The following is a 24534-nucleotide window of genomic DNA, read 5'->3' as shown; positions in this document are numbered from 1 at the left end:
ACTTCTTGATTGTGCTAGGTCAGTGACTGACCATACAGGAACATGATATTTCCTTTAGTGATGCCAGCAAAATACTAGATGATACTTGAAGGCTCAGTGGACATAACAGTATAAGTTTGTGTAATTTTTTTTATTTCTAAATGATGGAATGTACAGAAAATTGATGAACTTTATAATGTATTCATAACATTGAATTGGAGGGGTTTCAAAAAATATAGAATCAGAAAAAAGAGAAACAAAATAAATTAGGGCTGAATGTGATTTCAGTGATTTGAGTATGAAATGAGATTTAACATGAGAAAAAGGAAAGGGGCAAAATCACAGACAAATCTTGAAACTGAAACTGTGAAGCAAATGCAGACATCCCCTCAGATACTGATATTTGTCTGTCTTGTCCTCAGTAAAACAGCACGTTCTCTATAGAAGTAGATGAATGGAAGGGGTTTCTCTCTTTCCAGGCATGCATGAACTGCAGTTCTGGAGTCGGTGCAATCAAGAAATATCTTCATTATTTTTAAGAGTTTCTATTTTGGCATCCCCTTAAAACTTTCACTATTCAAGTCCTGCAGAAAATAGAACTAGGGTATTGTAAAAAGTCAATCACCTACCCTGTTTGAAATTTCTAGTTTAGTTTACTCATCATTACAATATATTGATGCAGCTTGTGGTTGTTTTGGCTCAATCCACCATTTTAATTTCTTGAATGTCTAACTGCTGTGACAGTTACCCTGTTAAAATTATTTTCTATATCTATAACATAAACAGTACTTTTCTTCTATATTTTTATACTTTCAGCTTTTTCTGAGTTCAGTCAGACTGATAAGTAATATCACTGTTATAACTCTGCAAAAAAAATAATCTTACTGTTGAAAATACAGGAATACTGGTGTCAAGTAGCAATGTGTTCACTAAGGTTGTGGGTTTTTTAATTTTATACATATTTTTCCTTCTAAACCTGTTTTCTTCATTTGTTGGTGTTGCTTTCTGTAAAATAACTGGTTATATCACTGCTATCATTTTAAAAGGCACGAGTTCCGTTCATTTTTGTACTGAAAAAGCTTTTGGCCTGTTGCCAAATTATTACTACTGATTATCAGCTGGGTACTTTCTCCTTGATAGTTTTACAAGCAAAAATATTTTATCCTTAAAGAGTTTGATAGATGTGAGTGGAATATTAGATGTAATTCATATCACTGTATCCTTTGACAGCTAAGAAGCTGGGAAGTTTTGGATTAAAATTACAGTGAAACATTGAGGCTTTGAGCTGAAGCATCAGTGATCATACCTGCAGTTATTACTAATGATAAAAATGGCTACGTAAGCTTTAAAAACAATGAAATTAAAGTTCCCATTTTCACTGTTAGTTTTGTGAACTTGGAGCTTCAGGATCTTGAAGGTGGTGGATACGAAGAACATCTTCCCAAATACCATTTTGGTACTGGAAAGAGAAGGAAAGGGACAAATATCTCGAGGTGCAGACACACTGTGTGCTTTCCTTCTTACAGTTTTACTCAAAAGGACTGTAATTTTTATGAAAGATAAACTGTGACCATAGGAACAAAAGTCAAAGAATATAGCTAAGATAATAGTGAATCATCCATTTTACATTGTGTGTAGGACTCCTCAAGAATAAAATACTAGAAAAAAAAATCATCCTAATTGGAGAAGCTGAGCAACTTTAGAAGACAAACACAAAGCACAAAGCAGATTTCCACTTCATGTAGTAGATGGTGCAAAGTCAACTGAAATTTTATTTTAGAGAGACTAAGAGATACCTCTGCCCTAGAAGTAGCTTTCCTAGTAAGCACAGAGCAGAGATAGGTTAATGATTGTGAAGTCCAGGGTGTCAGCGTAGGGATGTATGCAATTGTTTGTTGGACTTTATTAGAAGTTTCATAATTTTTTGCTTGTTATTTTGGTTGTCCTTGGGGTTATTTTCCATAAGCTGCTAAACATCTGATGGACCATGTCACGACTGCAGCCTCCATGTTTTATACCAGAAAAAGGAAGTGTGTGTCATCCCATTAGCATGATGGCACAAGACCATTAAAATGCAGTCTGAAAACATGAGCTAATATTTGGCATTTGAGGGGAAAATAAAATTTAAAAAAAATAAAGTTTTTCCTGGCTCCTGACTGTTTAATTTAAACTGAAATCTACCATTATAAATACTTCATGCATCTGTGTATAGCACAATTTGTTCCTGATCCCACTATAAAATTCTTAGTGGGTTTGGTAAATGTACTATGTCATAAATAACTGCTAGTCACAGGAAACAAAGATATGGAGATATTGTTTTATCCTTTGTATAATTCATAAATTAATTCCAATTACATTTAAATTGTATTACAAGTATGAAAGTCCAAATCTACTTCTTATGATGTAAACACGTTTTATGAAGAAGGTAAAACAATAAGACACTATGTATTTTAACGTCTTCCTGCTATGTATTCTACAACGTCCTACACCTTGCTTTTAAAAATATTGGCCTGTTCTACACTGCCAAAAGGCATTCACACACAGTAATAAAATTTACATACCTTGAGTACTCTCTTCAGCTCTGCAACCCTCACTACAAGAAAGACATTGAGTTGCTATATCGAGTTCAGAGAAGAGCAGCCAAGCTGGTGATTAGGCTGGAGAACAAGTCCTGTGAGAAGAGGCTGAGGGAATTGGAATTGTTTAGTTTGGAAAAAAGGAAGCTGAGGAGAGACTTAATTGCTCTCTACAACTTCCTAAAAGGAGGTTGTAGCAAGTTGTGTGTCAGCCTCTTCTCTCCAGTAAATAATGGTAAAACTAGGGCAAATGGCCTGAAGTTACACCAGAAGAGGTTTAGACTAGATATTAGGAAGAATTTATTTACTGAAGGAGTAGTCAGGCACTGGAATGGGCTGCCCAGCGAGGTGGTGGAGTCATCATCCCTGAAGGTATTTAAAAAACGTGAAGATGAAGCACTACAGGACATGCTCTAGTGAGCATTTTTTATTTATTTATCTATTTGTTTTTCTTTTGGTGTCGGGGGGTTGATGGTTGGACAGACGATCTTAGAGGTCTTTTCCAACCATGACTAATCTGTGATTCTGTGAAGTGTTACTGAAAACCATTTGAGAATCTTGATGAGTTTTATGCATTAAAATGGCTCATATTTTGAGTTGTTATTATTAGCAGTTTTCAGAATAGGGAACGGAAATGCAGCTTCATTAACTGAATGGCAGACAAATGTGACAAAGCCTGGAAAAGAATCTCCTATAGATATATGTATAAATACAAAATCTGCTTTCACTGAAATATCCATGTGTGAGGCTGTAGCCTGGACTTGCAATTGCTTTTACCAGTAAGAAACATAAAATATTAAAAAATATGTGCAAAATAGAGAAAAATGCTTCTTTCTTCCTCTTCATCAATTCTTTTCTGGTCCAGCTAGATGCTTGTATTCTGTGGCTATACTTTGGCATTCATCAGAGAAATTACACATTTGACTTTCCAGCTAACAGAGAATAGATGAGCTACGTTCTGAAGGAGGCGTAAATCCTTACTTTCTTCCTCCCAGAAAAAACCTGCTCATTCAAATTGTTGCATATTTTTTATAATGCAGAAACTGAAACCACTCCAGATTGTTTTTTAATGTGCCCTTACGTACACGAATCGTGTTATGAAAGAGCACGTTTCGTTTAAAATGGGTGAAGTTTGAAACGAAATTTAGTGTTTTCACTTTAGAAGTACCTTTAAAAATCCATGTTAATAAGCACTCTGGTGTTTGCAGAACAGATCATGGTAAGTATTTGTCGTTGTACGCTAAACAAAGTAACTTCTTGCTTTCCACAATATAAAAAGCTTCGGGATTTATTTAAAGTTTTTGTGAAGTTTTCTTTTTTTTTTTTTTTTTTTCCTCGTGCCGTTCAGGTTAGAATCACACAGTCATAGAGTCATAGAATGTCTTTGTTTGGAAGGTACCTATAAAGGTCATCTAGTCCAGATCCCCTACAAAAATCAGGGACACATCACTCTAGAACAGATTGCTCAGAGCCCCATCAAGCCTGACTTTGAATGTCTCCAGGGATGGGGCCCCCACCACCACTCTAGGCAACCCATTCCAATGATCCACCACCCCCATATTAAATAACTTTTTCCTAATGTCCAACCTAAATCTACCCTTTCTAGCTTTAAACCATTACTCCTTGTCCTATCATTATGTGCCCTTGTGAACATGTTCTTAGACCTTACCTTGATTTTATTATGATGATCATAGAACTGAATTCTTAATAACCACTGTATTTGAAATTATTATCTGATTGGCATTTAACCAGTTGTATCCAATTAAATTTAATTATCAAAAAGTACAGAACAATATAGAATAAGTCTTAGCATGAAGGTAAAAAGTGAAGAAAATATACTATTTATATTTATGATAGGAAATAAGGCTGGAAGTAATCTTTGGAACACTCTCTGTCCTAAGGACGTATAAGCTAAACCTATTTATAGGTGTACATGTATACTATTGTATATATTTATATAATTCCTGGTAGATTATGTCTAGCTTGTTTCCATTTTTTTAAACATAATTAAAAGAAGCAAAAATGCATTTAAGCGCTAAGGTTGAAAAGAGAGTGACATAGCAGCATATAGTTAAAACTAGAGCAAAAGCTTGCCTTTTCCATTTTGGTTAATTTGTAACACACTGCATTATGCATCTGGTAGTCTTTAATTGAATAATTTGCTATAAGGGCCTCCCTGTGGTAGGTACTTTGAAAGAGAAGTGAACGAGACTTTATATTTTAGGATTTTTTTTTGTAAACTCAGGAGAAATGGATTCAATTTCTCTCCTAGTTCTATACTTGCCAGCACCTAGCACTACAAAACATTAAAGTGTACATTTTTATGGTTTCAAATTTACTACTTCCTGTGTTCTAAAGATTACAAATTAAAAATAGATTTTAAAAATGTTTGTGTAAGAAGTAAATTCAAACAAGATTTTTTTCCTTGGTAATGCAGGCAGGATTACAGAGCCTGGCCATTTTATTGTAGCTATTCTTCTGCATGCTTTTAGGCTACTGACCCCCATCAACATGATGCAACTGCCCTTAATGCTGAAGTCATGGATTCTTCAGCAGACTGCCAGGTAGACAGGCAGAGAGGTTTCTGACAGTGCGTTTAGGTCTCAATGAATCTGAGTTTAGTCAGAGAAGCCCCAACCAGCTCTAAGAATAACACACTTTGTAGTGAATCATTGCTGCCTTGAGACTTATCCATTAAAACCTTGCAGAAATGTTAGCACCGCATTAAGATGTGTCATCTGCAATGGGTTACATTTTTTAGTGCCTGATGAAGGGGACAGTCAATAAAGATTTTTTTATATATTTTTTTTTTATGTCTTCATGCCTAGATACAGCCAGTCTTGGCTGCAAGCCAGCCTGCTGTTGTCCAGCTCTAGTCTGTACATCATGCAGCTTTAAGTTAGGAAGGCATCATGTCTCTACAAATTTCCCATGGTTTTCATCTGGTTTGCAGTAGAGTCAAAATAGAAACATGATCACTGGCTCTTACCAGTAAACATTGTGCTAGACCTCTGAGGAGGCAGGTCAATGAATATTGTTCAATGACAATATTCAGACTATGTTGTTAGGTAAAATAAATTTGCGCTACCTCTATTTCTAACATTCATATCTAGGACAGATAGAACATGTAATTTTGTTGTAGTGGGTTGACTCTGACTGGCTGCCAGGTGCCCACCAACCTGCTGTCACTCCCCTGCTCAGCAGGACGTGGGGAGAAGATAACAATGAAAAGCTTGTGAGTCAAGATAAGGACAGATACATCACTCACTAGTTACTGAAACAGGCAAGGCACACTTGAGAAAGATTAATTCAATATATTGCCAAAAATAAGAGTAGGATAGTTAGAAATTAAAAAAACAAAACACACACACAAAACCCAAAAAAAACCAAAACCAACCACCACCGCCACCAAAACAAGCAAAAAAACTCCCCCCAACAAAAAACACCACCAAACCCCCCCCCCAAAAAAAAACCCACAAAAAATGCACACAGACAAAACTAAACTAAATACACCTTCCCTCCATAACTTGCTTCATTCCAGGCTAAACTTCACTGTCAGCTCTTCTCCTTCCTCCACCTGTCCAGTGCAGGGGGATGAGGAATAGGGGTTGTGGTCAATTTATAGCATTTCATCTCCCCTGCTCCAACGTGGAGTCCCACACGTGGTACACAGTCCTTTACAAACTTCTCCAACATGGATCCTTCCCCAGGTGTCCAGTCCTTCAGGAACAGACTGCTTCAGCGTAGGTCGCACATGGCGTCACAGGTCCTGCCAGAAAACCTGCTCCTGTGTAGGCTTCTCCTCAGCTCCTGACAGGAGCCTGCTCTCAGGTGGGCTTTCCATGGCTGAAGTTTCCTTCAGAACATGTCCACATGCTGCAGCGTTGGGTCCTCCACAGGCTGCAGTGTGACTATCTGCTTCACTGTGGTCATCCACAGGCTGCCGGGGTACAGCCTACCTCACCATGGTCTTCTCCAAGGGCTGCAGGGATGTCTCTGCTCTAACAAGTAGAGCACCTCCTCCCCCACCTTCTTTACTGACCTTGGTGTCTGCAGGGCTGTTTCACAATTTTTCTTTACTCCTCCCTAGCACACACTGCTGTGCATTGTTTTTTACTGTATTTTAAATGTGTTTTCACAGAAATGCTAACAATGTTGCTGGTGGGCTCAGCTTTGGCCAGCAGCACGTCTGTCTAGGAGCTAGAGGGAACTGTCTCTGTTCACCATGGGGGTAGCCTCTGGTGTCTTCTCACAGAAACCACCCTTGCAGCACCCCTCAGTACTAAGACTTTGCCATGTAAACACAATACACATATAAAGGAATATTGATGCTTCAAGGAACTGTTCACAAACAATCAAGTTTCATATAATCCTGTGTAACTGTTTATCACTTATTTTGTAAGGATTTTTTTACAAATTATTTTCCTTTTTTTTTTATTTATTATTGAGACTAGTAGTATTAAGGTTCTTGGTTTTTCAGAACATCCATTTACTTTGAACATCACTCACTCAACCTCCTAATCCTTTTAGTCTTCTCTTCTGGAAAGTACTGGGATGATACTATGTACTAATATGCCAACAGACTACATACATGGCAGACTTCTAGATTGTTTCCCTTTCTCCATTACTTTTTTGCCCTTTAAGAACATTCTGTAACAACAGAAGAAACAGTTACATAACTCATGCCTATTGTGTCTCGGTATATTTCTACTTCCTTTCCTTTTGTGATTTGTGTAATACCTCACTTGATCTCCACAAGTTTGCTAACACTGGAGTGGAAGACAGGTATCAGCTGAGATAAAAAGGCTTATGCACATCTACATGGAATGTAGGTCAGATCTCCTGAGGTTTGTGAATATGTATCACCCTGTAAAATAATGTGCCTTCTGCACTTCCTGACCTCTCCTGAGAACAGCATACATTTAGTGACAGCACAAAATAATGACATTAATTTATAGATTGAATTTATACTATTGACAGGTGATGTATGGCTGGCCGAGCCTAGGGAGAGTTCAATGAATAACATGATAATTTACAGCTCCAAATCTGAAACACCCAATCTATTTTTCATTCTCTGTCACTATTCAGCTTGCATTGCATTAGGCTACTTATGGTGTGTAAGGTATATGGGACTGTTAGCAGTTTAAATCTTTCAAGCCTTTTGAAACACTTTTATCTGTGAATGAAGACAAGCCGAGAAGAATAGCATGTGTAAATGAGCACAGTGTTATTAATGTGCATGTAACCATGATTTCAGCATGCAATATTCTACTTCATGTACAGTCTAAGCATGAAAATTTTGGACAAATTTGTGCATATTAGAAAAAACAAAACCACAAGCAAAAAAAAAAACAACAAGCAAATCTACAAAATCTAAAGATTAATATTTGGTGTTCATTGTCCATTTATCATCATAGCATTTTGAGAGGTTGCTGCAAGTCCACTGCCAGTATAGATATTGCTGTCAGCATTAACCCAGCCCAGGAGGCTGTTGAACAGTCAAATGGCAACTGCATCACGGATAACTGGTAAAGCTTATAAAGTTACATTGCACTAAGGCAATTCTTAAGACTAAACCATGTGTGTGGCTACTACAGGTGTATATGATATGCAAAGTTTTATGTGACTTCTGACCACATGCTCCTGTGAGATTTTCTGGAGTTGTCCCAGCTTCCATGGTTACTTAAGGCATTGTCACAGCCCATTCATGTTTTTTAAACTCTTTGGCAATATTTTGTGGGAAAACATATTGAACTATTACTCAACTTTAAGAGCATAAATAAATACATTTTAGGTAGAAATTACTCTAAAATTCAATAATTCAAAGTGTTCAGTTTTCTTATATGTTTGAAAAGACTACCACGTCTATAATTTGTTATGTCCTCTATAAAGAAAAGCAAAAATTACGTTCCCTTCAGAATAATACAATAAACTTTCTAGTAAGTAATTATGGGTTCACAACCTGTGAGAACAGCCCGGAAAACTTACCTGGAGAAGTATCCAGTCTTTTTGATGAATTTTATATAGTACCACATTTGTCTTATAAAATATCAACTCCAACTGAGTAGTTATGCATTGGTTTTGACAGTAGTCTTACCAAGATTATATTTTCTGAGAGTAGTGTAGTGTTAATGGGTCCAGCCTCTATTTTTTGATATTTGACTAGTTCATTGATCTCCAAAAACTCGATACCACTTACAAACATGCCATAATTTCTTTCATATAGTGGTCAATATTCCCAGATTTCAGCTAGATATGCAAATTAATCACAAATACATCAATTAGCAGACATTTCACTTTCTAAATGGTATGTTTCAAGACAGCTGAGATTCCCTTGTTTACAGTAATTGGTGATCCTGGGATGAAGTTCCAAGCAAGTCAGCATTAAATCTTTCAGAGAGGATTCAACCTTTTCCCTGGTAAATAATAAGAATATTTTCCTGACTGAATTTTTCTGTGTGAGTAGTTTCTTTGTCAGTTTGGGATGTTCACCAAACATTCTCTAGACATCATATACTAAATATTTTCTTTTTTATTTATTTCAAATAATAGACTGCAGTGTAACACCAAGAAGCAAATTCAGATATCCAAAAAAAAAAAAAAAAAAGCTTTATCAGTCACAATCAGTGCTTCTCTTAATGTAGTTCTCAAGTAGCATGGTTTTTAAAAGTGGCCCAAAATGTGCCGCTCTTCTTCAAATCAATATGACATTAATTGCAGTTCAGTCTTTTTTATATGAAGATTGTATTGAAACAGGAAAATCTGAACATATTTTCTGTAACTGCAGTTCAAGAACATTCATACAATTTTATCATAGCCTATAGAGAGAAATGAACATTTTAGCTCTAAAAGAACTATTTTTTTCCAATTTCTTCCCTAACACATAGCAACTTTTACAGTTTTTTGTTTTAAGCAATCCCAGCTGCTTCCAACTGCTGTTAAATCTGCCTTGCAAGTTAGTCTGAGGTTAAAACTGAAGTTAACAAATGGAAACAACAATAGAAGAAAGCTGTTGACTAAAGTCACATTTAAGTTTTTAAATGGTCACATAGTTGGCTTTTTGTCAATTTTAATTGGTTTTGAAACTTATAAAGTAATATATTAATGTGCAAATAGGTCAAGTATGGTACTAATGATGGTAAATGTATTAATTTTCACCCACCTGCTGAAACAGCTATGATTGGTATGAAAATTTTCTATTAAAATGCAGAAAAGGTATATCCTTATTTGGGAACTTTTATTTTTGCTTTTTGCTTTAGATTCAGTTTATATCAATTTGTAAATGTTCTAGAAAGCAGAATAAACATTAAGTTTGATCATGTAAGATCAAATCTGCAATGCTGTTTGATTGCTTTTGATGACCACCTAGTGTGACAATCCTTTACGTTCTTTCCATTTGAGTTTGGATTGCTTCACATTAGATGGATTTTTTTTCATAATTCAGATTGACCTATCACCCATTCAAAGTATTCCATATGCCATTGAAGACAGAATCAACAATCATGTTCACAAAAGTAATATAAATACTTCCCAAATGTATCCATGCTCTTTTAACAATGCAGTCATATAGGATCCTGGCACATGGTACGGGTTTAAGCTTCATATTTAGTAAAATCCATATGACGTTTGCTAGTCTGATGTTTTACAAAGATTTAAGCCTTACTTCAAAGTGAAAGCTGCATATTAGTTAGGATTAGGAGAAAGCCTGGTTGCCTTTTAAATGATGGAAGCCTAGATCCATTTACTTTCTGGAAAGCTGCACATTGTTAAAATGTACAGCTGGAAAAGCTGCATATTTTGAAAATGTGGGACATTTCTTAGTATTTCCATGTTTGTATCTTTATCTGTACTTAATTTTGCGATGAATTTTTTGAAAACTGCAGCAGTATAAAATTACTAGCAACTCTTCTGAGACTATAACTTTGTTGGGTAGCATTAATTAGCTATTAGCCTGCATATTTATGATCATATAAGATAAAGTTGAAAAACTAATCTCAAGTTCCTTGTCTGTTTTTAAAACAAAACATTTTGTTAAAACTGCATGTAGTTCTAAAGTTAAAGCACAGAGAGGATGTTATTTTTCTATTAAAGAGATAATAAGAACTGGTCTATTGTGAAGCATCATTGTTTCTAAATAAATAATTAAATATATATATATAATATGTATAAAAATATATATTGTATTATAATATATATAAATAATTAAAAATAATCTTGAATTTACAGAAAAAATGTAGGCCTATTGACTAAAATAAAAATTAAGCAAACTTAGAACTAGTGAAGTACAAAAGAGAACCAAGTCTGTAAGCAAAGTGATAATTTAATAATCTTTCAAATAAGAGCTCACTAATACATATTATTTCTGTATCAGCAAATGGAAAGTATTTTGTAAGTGTTCCCCAAAGATAGATCTTTGGACTGCTGTTGGAAAATTCCATTTCAAAATGATACTTGCTCATTGAATTTGCCTGTTTCTTTAGAAAGTTTTTCATTGGTCAAATCTCTCAGTATCTTAGCATTTCATTTCAAGGGAAAAAAAAATAAATCAATGCTGCAACTGAAGTTCACATTCCATAAATAAAACATGAGGTTGATATTACAGCTGCTTTTTCTGCCAAGTTTGTTTTACAAATGTTTTCTACTGGACTTAAAAATGGAAATAATAAAATTAGAAAATTTGTTGAGGGCTTATAAAATTCGTATGTCTAATAAATGTAAAAAGGAAGAATATATGAATGTGCTAATGGACAAGCCTCTAGATAATTAGCTAATCTGTGTTAGGAGTATTCCTATAAACATTAATGTAGTAAGAATCACAGAATGTCTTACTGTGTAGCTTCTGCTTTATATTCTGAACACCAACGATCTTACTGTGTAAGTTTGCTTGAATGTGGAAGGTGGTTAACCTAAACTTTTCTATAGCTTGCAGTCACCTTGCTGAAAAAATAAGTGAATGAAATAAGGTGTCCAACATTTATCTCCTGTATGCTCTCTAGTGATGGGAAATGAATTAATGCAGGAAACTAAAAAAGCCAGTGTCATTTCAAAATGTTTCTGCTCACTGACAGTGAGAATCTTTTCCAAGTGTAGTACAACATCCATGACATCTAAGTGATTCAGGAAGCAGTGCTCCCAGCATATGTCACTTGATATAGCAGCCTTCCCCCATTAATAAATGCTGTCCCTGCTGTTACTCATCAGCAATAAAGTACAAATCAGCATTATTCAGATATGCAATTTCTCTATATTATGTTTGCCTATCAGTTATGCCAGTGTGTGCTCAGTATACCTAGTTTTCTTTACATATGACATTTCATTGTGACAGTTATGCTTTTTCTAGAGATGTGCTTATTATTTATCCATAGAAATATGACTCAGATGGAAACATAGTTTACTGTAGTTAAGGACCAGCTGAAAAGAAAATCTAAGAATCCTATGTGTCATTAACTAGTACTTCAGATGAAATGCCCTGCTATTAATTTCCTGATATCTGGAGATTTCCTTTCATTCATATCCTATCAAAAATTGCCATTTTAGTTAACAAGTAGACATGAATGTAATAAAAATTAATAGTGTGAGGCAACAATCTAAATGAAAGGCTTAATATCTTGATTTCTAAGGGTTTACTTTTAAAATTTGTGACCATAGAGTACTAGAAAATGTGAGCAGGAAGAAGCTGGAAGAATAGTTGTATGTTTCTGCCTGTGATTATGACAAACTACTTTATAGGCAGTTTGTATATGCATACATGCTAAATTAAGAAAGTAGTGGTAAGCTATGAATTATGGGGGTTTAGAGAATTTTGTTTTTGTAAGGTTGTCACATCTGTAATTTTAGTCTCCTTTGTGAATCAAATAGATGACAGCATGTAAAAAATTCTGTGTATGCTGATGAAGATTACTATGAATACTGAAGAAATAAATATTGTCTTTAATAGATGTCTTGAAGAAAACACAATTTTATAGCTCTAGAGTATACGTAAAAACCTTCATTCAGATTTTATTTTTGCATTATAAGCATTATATGTGTATATATTATATACATTATATATACATTATATGTCAGTATAAACCTTGGGCTTCATGAGAGATCAAATCAAGGAGGTAAAAGAGATGCCAGTTTTTCTGATAGAAACAAGAAAGGTTTCTCTCTTTCTTTCTCAGTAAAGAACTATTCCTCCAAAATTTCATTATCATTTGTATAACAAGTTTCTTTCATTCATCCCTCAATCTACTATATTACACTGCTGGTTTGCGCCATAGAAATGGATTAATTCATTTTAAAAGGTGTGAACATTTTATGCAAAGGTATATATTGGGATTTATTACTAAAAGGTAAGAATAGTAAGTGTTTACCTGCCCTAATTTTACTGAGAAAAAATAAGATAATTATGCATTTAGGGGTTTTTTTGTGATCTGGATACTATTAGGGTCCCATTGTAAAACTGTGATCCAGGAAAAAACAACAACAACCCTGATATCAAATTCATTTGTTTATGAGTAAGTCAATAAACCAGTAGTTACTCTTACGTATCACCAAATCAAAGGGTAATTTTATTTTATTTTTTTAATTTTTTAAGGCAGAAGACCTTCAGTGTAGGCTACAGTTTACAGGTAGAAAGAACAGTAACATTCAATCAGCTATTTCCTTGTTTAAAAGCATTAAATAAAAAAATAAGGTTAAACATATGGCAGCATATACCTTTTAATTTGCCCTTTTGCCATGTGCCCTGATGATGCTAGGTAACTCAGTTTTTAATTACAGTGATCAATTTTGACATCCCTACTGTTAATAACTCATTTTATGTTTATAATTAGTTTTCCATCTTGTTTTCTCCATTTAAAGTTACCAGCCAGGGAGAACCTAGATTTGAATTTGGGTTAGGTCATGAGAGATCCTGAAGAGGACTTCTGCAGGGAGTCCAAATATAGGAGAAGGAGACTGGCCTTTGCTAGTGTATGAATCCAACTCTTCCATAACAGAACAGATGTCTATCCCCTACCCTCTAGTACTGGTGTGTACATAAATCAGTACACAAGTAAGCTGTAAGTGGGCAATTAATCACCAGTGTACATAAATTGCAGCTTCATCTTCAGATACTGCTTTTCACTGTAATCAGCACCTCTGATTTAGAAATGTAAATCCTAAACTTTCTGTGCAGTTCTAGCTTTACATGGTTAAAAATATTAAATTTAAACTTTTTATATACTTCTGTGATGAACTGGTTACCCTTTAATTAGGATGAAAAATTTGAAATAAAACAGTCTTTCATCAGTAGGTCTCCAGTTAACATGGTCTTAAGCCATCATTCATCAGAGTCTTGAAGTGTCAAATATTAAATCTTCATATGTTCTGTAAGATTGCATTCATCAAGAATTATTCTGATTTTCTTGGAGGAAAACGACACATAATTGAAGTTGGCTGTTTGTTTTTTTCCTGGCTCAGCAAAGGACAGTTTTGCTGTGTTGAATATTAGAATTTCCACTGGGGAAAAAAACAAACAAACAACAACAACAAAAAACAACCCAGCTGTTTAACTTCTTGAAAGTGGGAATTCTGAGTTTCAGCTTTAAACAGACTTCCTCTTCTCAGGCAGTCATATTTCTCTTACTCAAGATCATATTGGTAGAGATATCAGTGGTGTATATTGAAAACCAGGAATCTAAAATGCTATTTAGATGCTATTTTGTTTTTTAAGAGACTAGTATTTACAGGAGATTTTGCCTAATTGGAAAGCATCTATTTTCATAGACATTCAAAGAATGCTGATTTTCAAAAACAATTTATTTAATTTAAATAAAATTTAGATGCATCAAATGCAGGGACCTATGTAATGCTGAGAATAAAAGATACAAAAAGGTGTAAAATGGGAGTTAGAAATGTGAAGAATTTGTAACAACAAAGAATACCCTTAGGTTTAAATTCTGTAGATACGAAACTTGATAAAGACATTTCTCATATTTCCTTAGATACTAACTGTAGACTACCAACTTTTAAGGGTAGGGGTTTCTCTTTTTACAGTACTGCCACATTAAAATCTACCAAAAATACAGCAAAAGACACACAAAGTCATTTCTAGCTAATATTCCTGTCTGGGAGCAAAATTTTATGCCACTGAAAAATGAGTAGAACACGTATCAGAGTATTGTGATCTTACAGATTGATTGAGACAGAGGTTGTCTGCAATTGCATTGAATCAGTTTCTTTGCACGTCTGATGACATAAAATCCTGATTGCTAACTCTAATAGTATCAAGGGCTCAGATCTTTACAACACTATTTTTAGGGTTTGGGGGAAAATATTTTATTTCTTGGGCAATGGGAGCACAGAAGGAAAAAAAATACTCATTCAGGAGGTTTGTTGCTATTTTGAAATTGGTGTATAGCACTGTGCAGCAAAAGCTTCCTAGAGTCTTTGCAATTTCAAAAGGGGGCAACACTAACACTGTCCTTCCTCTGTGCTCCACCAAAATAGGACAATGAAATATAAGTAATCAAAGTTTTGTCTTACTGTACTCAGACATGTTTAGACAAAGAAAGGAAGAAAGGGAGATTCCAAAGACTTCCTAATCTGCTAGTCATTGTCTGCTCCTACTGATTTAAAACAGAGGATGTTCAGATGACTGGAATGAAATTTGTGTGGTCAAAAGCATAAGAACGAAGCATATGGTGACAGTGGTTTGTAGTTTTTCTTCTATGCATTGAAACTACTCTTTATGACCTTGATTTTGTATAGGAAAAGAATGCTTTTAGAAGTATTTAGCTTATCTAACAGCATTTCTGACCTTCAAGTGGTGAGATTTTTTAATAGTTTAAAGACTGAATATTTAACATATTAAAAAAATGAGAAAGGTAAACCAACCTTAGAATTTGTACTATATGGATCCCCTTACTAGAACATATGTAAACACTTGACAATGGGAGAGAGGCATGCTTCAGATTTATAAAGATTTTAAATTTACCATGGATTTAAGAAAAGGCCTGTAATTTTTCCAAGAGGAATAAAAGTATTGTAGGAGTAGACTAAATCTGAAATACTATGAACCTTTAAGCCAGACAAATACTATTGCTGACTGCTAGTCATGGGGTAGCTGCATGAATTGATATGATAGCATCGTTTGTGTGTTATGTTACTGGTGACAGACTCTTTTTGGACACTTGACTGATGGTGTTTATGTCATTCCTACTACAGACAAGCTGCCTAAGGTTGTTTTACTTTCATGCTGTTGTCAATTAAAATTAACAAATGTTGAAACAGGTATGGATTGACAATCCTAGTGAACTGTCTAATTCCCATGCCAGATTCTTGTAACTATCCCATTAGTTTCATACAAAATGTAAATATTTCATCTATGTTCAGTCAGGCTTTCTTAATTATTACTTTGAACTTGAAAGAAAGTTTGAACTGAGAATGAAGCTTTGCTAAGGATATTTTTGAGTAATGATGCTCTATCAGCTCACTGTTGGTGTCTTCGACGCACTTTGAGTTCCGGTGTAATGAGTCTCTAGTCCTGGCCTGCATCAGGAACAGTGAGTTTGAGTAAGGCTTCTCTTTCACTGCAATTTTATACTAGCAAGAAGGAGCAATGTCAGTAAAACCTGGTTTGTGCAACTAAAATCTGTTTTAGAGAAATAGTTTAATGTACAGTAACATCAATATAATAAATCTTTTTTAACACTGATATTGCCTTCAAAATCATTCATTTATCACTGTACATGTTATTCAAGCTAACACTTTTGATCAGACTTACAGAATAAAGGGGGATTGTCAGGAAAATGTCAATTTTCATATATATTTTGATAACTACACGGACGCACAGTTAGCTACTTGCAAACACTAGTACATGTACAAACTAAAATTATCAAAACCTTGTTTGCGATGTGTCTTGCAACATCTTGTGTAATAAACATTTCCTAATAAAGGTCTCCCAACTCTCTGAATTCTATCTCATATCCTGCCAAATGTATAGCACCATTTTGTAACTGATTAACAGTAAAGACGAAGTATCTTTTTTTTATTTATAGCTGTGAAAGCATACCTTACAGTTTATCATTCAATCCAAGAGTTCAGTCTTAAAAGGAAACTAAATTTTCCAATTACAAGTACCAGTTATGACTAAATCAGTATTTATCACAAATAAATCAAATCTACATGCATTAAAGAGAAGAATTTTTCTGACATTTTTATGGTTTATTTATATGCATTTAATCAAAATAAAGAATTAATAGTGGTATCTCAGTTTTGTGATGTGGTAGCTATTATTCTGAGAGATTGCTACTATAAATGCTAATAACTAAATAAGTTTAAGAATTTATAAACAATCTTTAATTTGTTATTCAGAAACACAAAGCATTCTAGATGCATTACAAAAGAAAGGTGAAATGATTTATAGATGCGCATGATCAAAGGAGAAATATGGCTTTGTCTTTGAAAGGTAATTCACCTGCTTCTAAAGGTATCACATGGTTGTCAAGGGAAAGGTTGAAGGCAATCCCTTGTGAGTAAGCAATAGCTATCAGGATGCATTAGGTAAAACTTAACACAGTACCCTCATACCCTTGACTTTATGAACACGTTTGTGGGTAATGTTCATGTTTCTGACAGCAGACACAAATCCTCACAGTTTTTTGGGAAGATACTCTGCATTGAAACTATATTTTCTGTAGTACTAAGTTGACCATTTTTTGAAGATACCATTTTTTAGTTATACAGCTAAACGTGATATCCTACACTTTGCAAAATATAGTCGTGCTCTTATAATGCTCACAGTAAAACAAGTTTCTTATATGTGGCAGTTGGAGAATGGTCTAATCTGTGTCTTATCGTCAGTGTCTGGCAATGAAGAAGCAGCAGCTTAAATTAAACTGCCAGAGTCAAACATTCTGAAAGGCAGTTTCTGGATCCAAACTTTCAAGATCTGTATGTTCCTGTAATAGAGAAAGGCAAGCCGCTTGAGGTGATGAAAACAAGAAACAGCTTCCTAGAACAATGGGGTGTTTTGTTTGTTTCCCAAAAAAAGTCTACTGGAAATATGGTTTGAGAATATATATAAATATAATTTATTTGTTGCTTTTACATCGGAGTTGTCTTTTGAATATATGTTGATGTTAAGCTGGATTTATGGGAATGCCGATATGTTTTCCTTTCTCCTTAGAAGTTTGTAAAATTAGAAAGGTTAGTATAGTGTTTTTTCACCATCATCTCATACATTTCCAGAATATTTACTTTCAGTCTGGGTGCAGGCACAATGAAAGAAAGTAATAAAAGATCTTGTAAAATAAGGAAAATGTTGTATCCTGACCATCCTCCAGGAAAAATTACAGTCTTTATATAGAGCTTTGCATTCTGTGAGTATATACATTGTTCTGTAATATGATTTATGTAGAAAAGAAATGGTGAGAGGGAATGGTAGGAAACATGGGAGCACTGGGCTAGATTTGCACTGTCACCTTGCTGCTACCAGTCTTTCTGCATTGATTTCTACAATTTTATCTGTAGCTGGAAGTAGATGTTGCATGACTCACTGGAAACCCTCCCTGGAGAAAGGGTCTGGCTTACCCAGATGCCAGTGTGCTGCTCCCCACACCCTCTCTGTGTGCTGCCAGAATACGGCAGCAAGCCTTGTGGTCCACTTTTATCATCTCCCTGGCATGAAGCCCTCTCAGTGGGAAGGTATGATTTATAGGCATGACCCTGAGTCAAGAGACCTCACAAGTATCTGAGGAAATAACAAAACCTAAAAGAGAGGATTGGAAAGCAGGAGGGAAATTTCTTCATGCATGAGCAGAACATGAATTTTGGCCACAGGCTTTAAAAAAAATTCATCTTATTTCTTGTAAAAGCTTTAAGTTTTTGGTGCTGCCCAGAAATACGCCTATTCTCTCCTTACTTGGATCATGGAGGCTGTATCTGTAAAAGTATTAAGGAACAGTAAACTGTTACCTCAATATTTTCTTCTCACATACAAAGTTGAATGTCATCTAGATAAAACTGACAGAAAGTTCTGTCTTTTACCACCAGAAGCTGAGGATGTTATGAGAAGAACCACTCTGTGGATCTGTGTCTTAAGACAAAGACTGAAAAAAATCAGGAAAGGTTAAGTGAATCGTCTTTGCTTGCAGTGCTCTGGAGAAGTGCCCAACTGCCAGATTCTTTGTGTCTCTGTGACAACAACCATATTTGAATCTCAAAAATCACAAAACTGGCTCTATCATTTGATCTGTGTGCCTGGGAACTCAGTCAGCTGATAGCCCTTTCTTGTCCAGCCAAAGCTTATGTCACTTGAGATCTGTGCCTAACCAGGCAAGGATTTGAGGACCGTACCAATGAGGCATGGAAAGATTTTACTTGAATATAAATTTTCATTAATTACAAAGAGTCATCATCACCAGATGCTTCAGGGCTTGCATGCAGTATTTTTCTTTCTCTCTAAATTTCAACACTATGTTGAGAGATTGCCACAGAAGTATTTTCCAGATGTCCCAAAAACTAGGAATGAAAAACTGTTTATTTAATAGAGACATTTCTAAATTACTGGAATCACCCACTATTAAAGATGTTCTGATATACACTGACTGTGACAATGGATACTTGGTGTGTGCCTGGTGCCAAGCCTGCTCTCCAGAAAGTTTCCCTTAGGTAAGCCTATCCTGTAATAGAAGACAGTAAGCCTAGTTGCATGGTTTTTGTTAGTTCTGATTTCATACTGTGTGAATACCAACTTGAGATGTTTGTTTGATCAATGCCAGAGATTTTTTGATGTTAAGTGTGGTAATTTGATAGGATGAGGCTAGGCATGGAGGAGGGCCTGCAGTGGTGTCTCAGGGAGTTATGCCTTGGGGAGTTGGTGTCTTGGCAGATTGGCAAATAATGAGCTCTCACATTCATGTCAATAGAATGCAATAGTACTCAGAAAGGAATATTGATATAGCTTCAGCTGGTTTTGAGTAAATGTTAACACTAACATTTTTTTTTCTGTTTTTCTAGAACTAGAGGCAGAGGAATGGTGCAAACATCTTTGCATGGAGTGTCTAGGAACCAGGCTCAATGATATAAGTCTTGGGGAACCAGATCTGCTTGCTGCTGGAGTCCAGAGGGAACAAAATGGTAAGTAACTTTGTAATTCGTCCTAAATCAGTTCTTAGGTGGTGTCCCATGATATCTTTGCGTGTGGTTATTAGCTAGAGGCACCTCATCAGTAACTAAATATGTGGATGTGTTTTTATACTCAGTCCTTTTTTTTTTTCTACAAATTAAGATGATTGAATTCCACACCATGTGTTCATGTGTTCATTGCATTCATATTTTCCTGTCATGCAAAAATGATGGCAATAGCCTTTCTCTTTCTAGTTCCGGAAGCAATGGCCTCTATGCAGAGAAATTAACCAGCAGCTGTTCCACAGCCTTTAACAGACAGTGATGAACATATCAGCACCTCTTTGGGCTGCAAAACACTGTTTCCTTTAAATTCTTACCTGTCTTGAGTAATGGGGTGAAGGTCATCTATATGTTCTTCAAATCCAGGTTATAACAGCAATGACAGGCGCTAGTCATCACTAAGCCTGAGCTTGTAAGTCTTCATCTAAAGGCTATTTGGAACAGAACTTTAGATTAGACATGTGCACAGGAAGGATGCTAGTGAATGGAATATTCAATCACAAAATAAAGTCTGTGATTATCCTGTCATTTAATTCCTATTAATAAGCATGAGGGCAACACAAAATGTGCTCATTTATTCCTTCCTAAGTTACAGCACTCAATGATTATTACTGTCTTGATGCTTCTATAAAATCCAGTATCTCTTAAGAAAGCTATAAACCCAACTGTCTCCATTGTCATAAAATATGAAGCCGACTATAATTATAAAAATGTAATTAAATTATAGAATGAATAGCACTATATTGATTTTATTGTCTTAATTTCATAGAAATGTCCAGACATTTCTCAACTTAATAAAATACCATGCAGAAATCATTAAGACATTTTATTAAAAAATCAGACATTGTTCAGTGCAATTTCAAAGAAGTTCAAATGTTTGCAAAGTTGTTTGCCTGCTATGAGACACAGGATTTAATTTGTAGTCTCGGATTACTTAACAAACATAGAAGGGGGAGCTACTCATGTTGTAGGAAAGTGATCATCAGACACCACTCAAAGCATCTTTTCTGCTATATGCTCGTAGGCTGTAGCTATGAAACTCATATGCACACTATTGAAGAGAGAGCTGTGATCAGGTGGTGTTCCTTCACAAATTTAATGGGGAATACATCTTGTCAAAAGCCTGTGATGTGACCAGAAAAACAACTTATAATTCATCAAGCTATTTCTGCAGTGAGTTCATCTACTGTCCAGCAGCTTTTGGGCACAGATCGCAAATACTAAATTTCATCCTGTTCTTGAAAGAGATCTAGTTATACACATGACCTCCAGAAGACAGAGATTAGTTCTGTTGAATGAACTATTTTTGTCTCGATTGCCTTAGTCTAGAAATTAATTGTAGTGCTACTAACCATCATGTATGAACATAATTAGCATCTTTATTGTTCTAAGTCAATAAATCAATGGAAACAAAGAGGCAAAGCATGTATTTGTTGTACAAATCACATTAGTAAGAATGCATGGAGGGTATCATTAGCCATGTTCTTTTAAACCAAGTGGCTGAATCTGTATAATACAATATTTGCCAAGCATGCTCAAATAAATAATTAGTTACAGTATCTCATACAAGTAATTCTTATACTATCTGCTTCCTTCCCTGAACTTCTTGATGCACAATTCCAGCAAGTTTGAAATTCAAGGTTGTCTTCTTAGTTGTCTTATTCAGAAGCAAAGCGAATTCTGGTTTGGGAGCATTTTAATCAACTTGAAAGGAGGGGAGAGTGCAGAGATTCTTACTATTGGTAAGAAATCTAGTATGCTGTTCATTTGGCTGTGTTGTAAGAACCTGCAGTTGTACTCAGATTTATTTAGCTGACTTATTCAGTAATATGAGTTGAGTGGAACAGTGACTTCAATTTATACTAATTATTGTATTCTGCAAACTTGGTAGGGTCATTCCTCACACAACAGCTTTATGGAAACAGTGAGTAGTTGGAGGGTGGAATCATTTGGTGGGCTCCAATTAAAAAATTCAAATTTTAAATTTCTTTTCCTGCACTTTTGCCCCACATTGTAGCTTTCAAAGGCATGCTACGAGAAACTGTAGCTCAAAAGATACCTAAAAGCTTTTCAAAAGTCTGCTGAGCTTTTGTTGAACTGAAACTGAAAGGTCAAAGTTAACTTTCCAATTTTAAAGTAATGAAAAGTGACTATATGTATGAAAAGTCTACATTCTTGCTCATTGTGAAAATGGCAGCTGTGTCACTCTTGGGGTCATTTTATTATTTTTGTGTAAAATAAAAACTGTACACTAGTACCTTTGGATGTCATTATTTCAAAACATATTGCAAGTATGTCAACCTTGTAAGAATTCCTCTTAAGTTAGTCCATGTAATAATGTTTACTTGGAAGAGAGATGTAAGAATAGTTTGTAAAACCCCTAATAGAATCATAAAGCCTCATAATTTAGCTTCATTCAGGTTCTGTTCCCTGACTTCTATGAAGGCTTTCTTTTAGGTCATTGAACAAAAAATATCTCTTAGTATATGAACAAGACCACACTTTGCATTATCGTAAAGACTAGTGTCAGTTTTTTGCAGTTTTAGATATATTTTTTACATCTTAAGGGCTAAAAGCAATTGAATAATGGTATTATACTGTTGAAATCTCTATGATATGACAGGGTGTTAATACCATTAATCCCAAAAGAATTAGTATAATAGCCATTAATCCCATCTTACTTCTCTGTCTTTTTCAAAAGGTTACCTTGTCCGAAAGATTTTCTGCAAGGCTTAAACTTTGTTAAAGATTCTTCCTTGATTGTAAAAGAACTAATCTATTTTTTTTTTTCATGAGCTGCTTTACATTTTCCTAGCAACAATATTTTTAATCTGCTACGAACTTAGTCTGTCCAACTACTTGCCCATTCTGTTTCTTAGAGGACATTTGCATGGTGAATGTCATGTACTTGTAAGGGTATTCACTGAAGGGATCAACCAAATTGATTATCTCTGGAAAAAGCAGGAAGCTTTCTGTTCTGTAGGTTTCTGTGTTAGTCCCTGTGACTGTGATTATGACCGTCTTTGCCAGTTTCTTTAGTCTGCAACATTTATAATAATTTTCTTCATTGTTATTGTGTATGTTCTGGGGCCATAAAAGCCCATTGCTATGTGTTGATAACATATTTTATACCCAAGATCTCACATTTCAGAAAATCCTTGGCAAGGAAAATACATTTTTCTATGATTTTTCTAAACCTCTGTTGGTTACATCTGATCCTCTTTATCTTTCTGCTCTCACTCTTTTTCTCCTGAGGTGAGCTTTTGATTTTGAAGGGGAAGACACCCGATTTTCTGTGACACAAATGCAACAATATGGTTTGCAAAACAGTTTGTTCCAAAGCCTGACAAAATTTATGTTTGGTGTGCAAACGTCAAATCTAAAAGGCCATACGCTCATCAGGTTTTTTCTGTAATATGATGATAAAAAATTACGGCAGTGCAGTGATCTGAAAAAGCCATTCTTTTATACTTCTGAGTTGTTCAGTAAGTGCTAGTGGAATCTATTTTATTGTGGTTGCACTATTGCTTGACCCTCCAGCACCAAGCAATTATGTAGCGGTGATAGCCAGAAAAGCCAAGCTACACATCTGCACTGCTTAGAGCGGAGACCTCTGGCTAGTGAGTCTTGAAGAAGAATAAAGAAGACATTTAAGCAATTCTTGTGCAAAGCACATCAGTAATGGAAAGCTTCTGACAGGATTTAGTCTCTATTATCACATCCAAGAAGTATAACTGCAAATGTTACTGTTTAAACTCCTGTGTGGGAAATTACTCCTAAGTGGTTTTCTTTTTATATTTAAGGCTCACAACTAATGGCTGCAGACTTTGGAATGATTAACAGATTCCAATAAAAGTGAGATTTGAAATGAAGCTTCAGTTAATTTCCAAACAATTTGCCTTCTCTCTCCTGCAAATCTAAGAGATTTGCTTGTGTTCCTCAGCTCTTTAGCAACAACCCTGTTTCTCTTTAAATTTCTTTTCACACCAGACACAGTCTCTAACTGTTTATGAATGTCCATTTAGACTATTTGACAAAGAGTCAAATGTAGTATTAAATCAAAAGCAGTAAAGACTACATGATCCTATTCAGATAATAAATTTAGTGTAATGGCAATGGAGCTGTATATACAATGATAAGACAAATCATAATACACAGTTATAACTCCAGGAAGGAAAGTCTGGACTCAATTGGATCTGTCAACCCTCTTGACAAGTAGTCTTTTAAGCAATATCATGTGGTATTTAAACACACGTTTCATATTCCTTAGGTTTCTCAAGCTGCTGCTAGGGAAAGAGAACATGAATTTAGAGTGCTGTCCTCATTTGAAAGAATTTGAAACTTCCTTTCCAGCTCTCAATGTCTGAAGCATTTTTAATATACCTCAAAATATAACAATGAAACAAAAAACATGTTTAATATTTTTAGTTTCCTAGTTGTCATAATATCTAGAATTTTTCCATGCTCTTTTATTCTTTTTTTTAAAAAATATCACTGTTTCTGCTGCGTCACTGTATTTTCATTCTCTATTAAAGGAAGTAATCATAAAGAGGTAATCCAAATGGACAGTATACAATGACAGACTATGTTTACTGTGAAAAATAAACGGAAATATTCAATACAATATTGGTTAAAAAAGCCTTCTATGCAGACAGTGCTACTAAATGCACTCTTCAACAGCACTTTACTCTTTCATGACCACTCTATTCCTATCTAATTTGAATACTGAATATTAACACTAAAACTGCTGAACACTTACATCAAATCATACTCTATTAAGTGTTACCCGTAAAACTGAAGTAAACAATGAAGAAAATAAGCA

The 24534-nt window shown here is 35.0% G+C and overlaps 1 protein-coding gene across 1 annotated transcript in view; it reads left to right on the top strand.

The window, feature by feature from the left end:
- Positions 1-24534, top strand: part of DOK6 (docking protein 6) — a 242296-nt gene that overhangs the window by 124981 nt on the left and 92781 nt on the right. The window contains exon 4 of the mRNA XM_051612120.1: positions 19542-19661. Within this exon, the coding sequence (XP_051468080.1) occupies positions 19542-19661 (120 nt within the window). The remainder of the gene's footprint in view (positions 1-19541; positions 19662-24534) is intronic.

The sequence above is a fragment of the Apus apus genome, chromosome 2 (assembly GCF_020740795.1).
Source record: "Apus apus isolate bApuApu2 chromosome 2, bApuApu2.pri.cur, whole genome shotgun sequence".
NCBI lineage: Eukaryota > Metazoa > Chordata > Aves > Apodiformes > Apodidae > Apus > Apus apus.
This window is presented reverse-complemented; position numbering and strand designations above follow the sequence as displayed.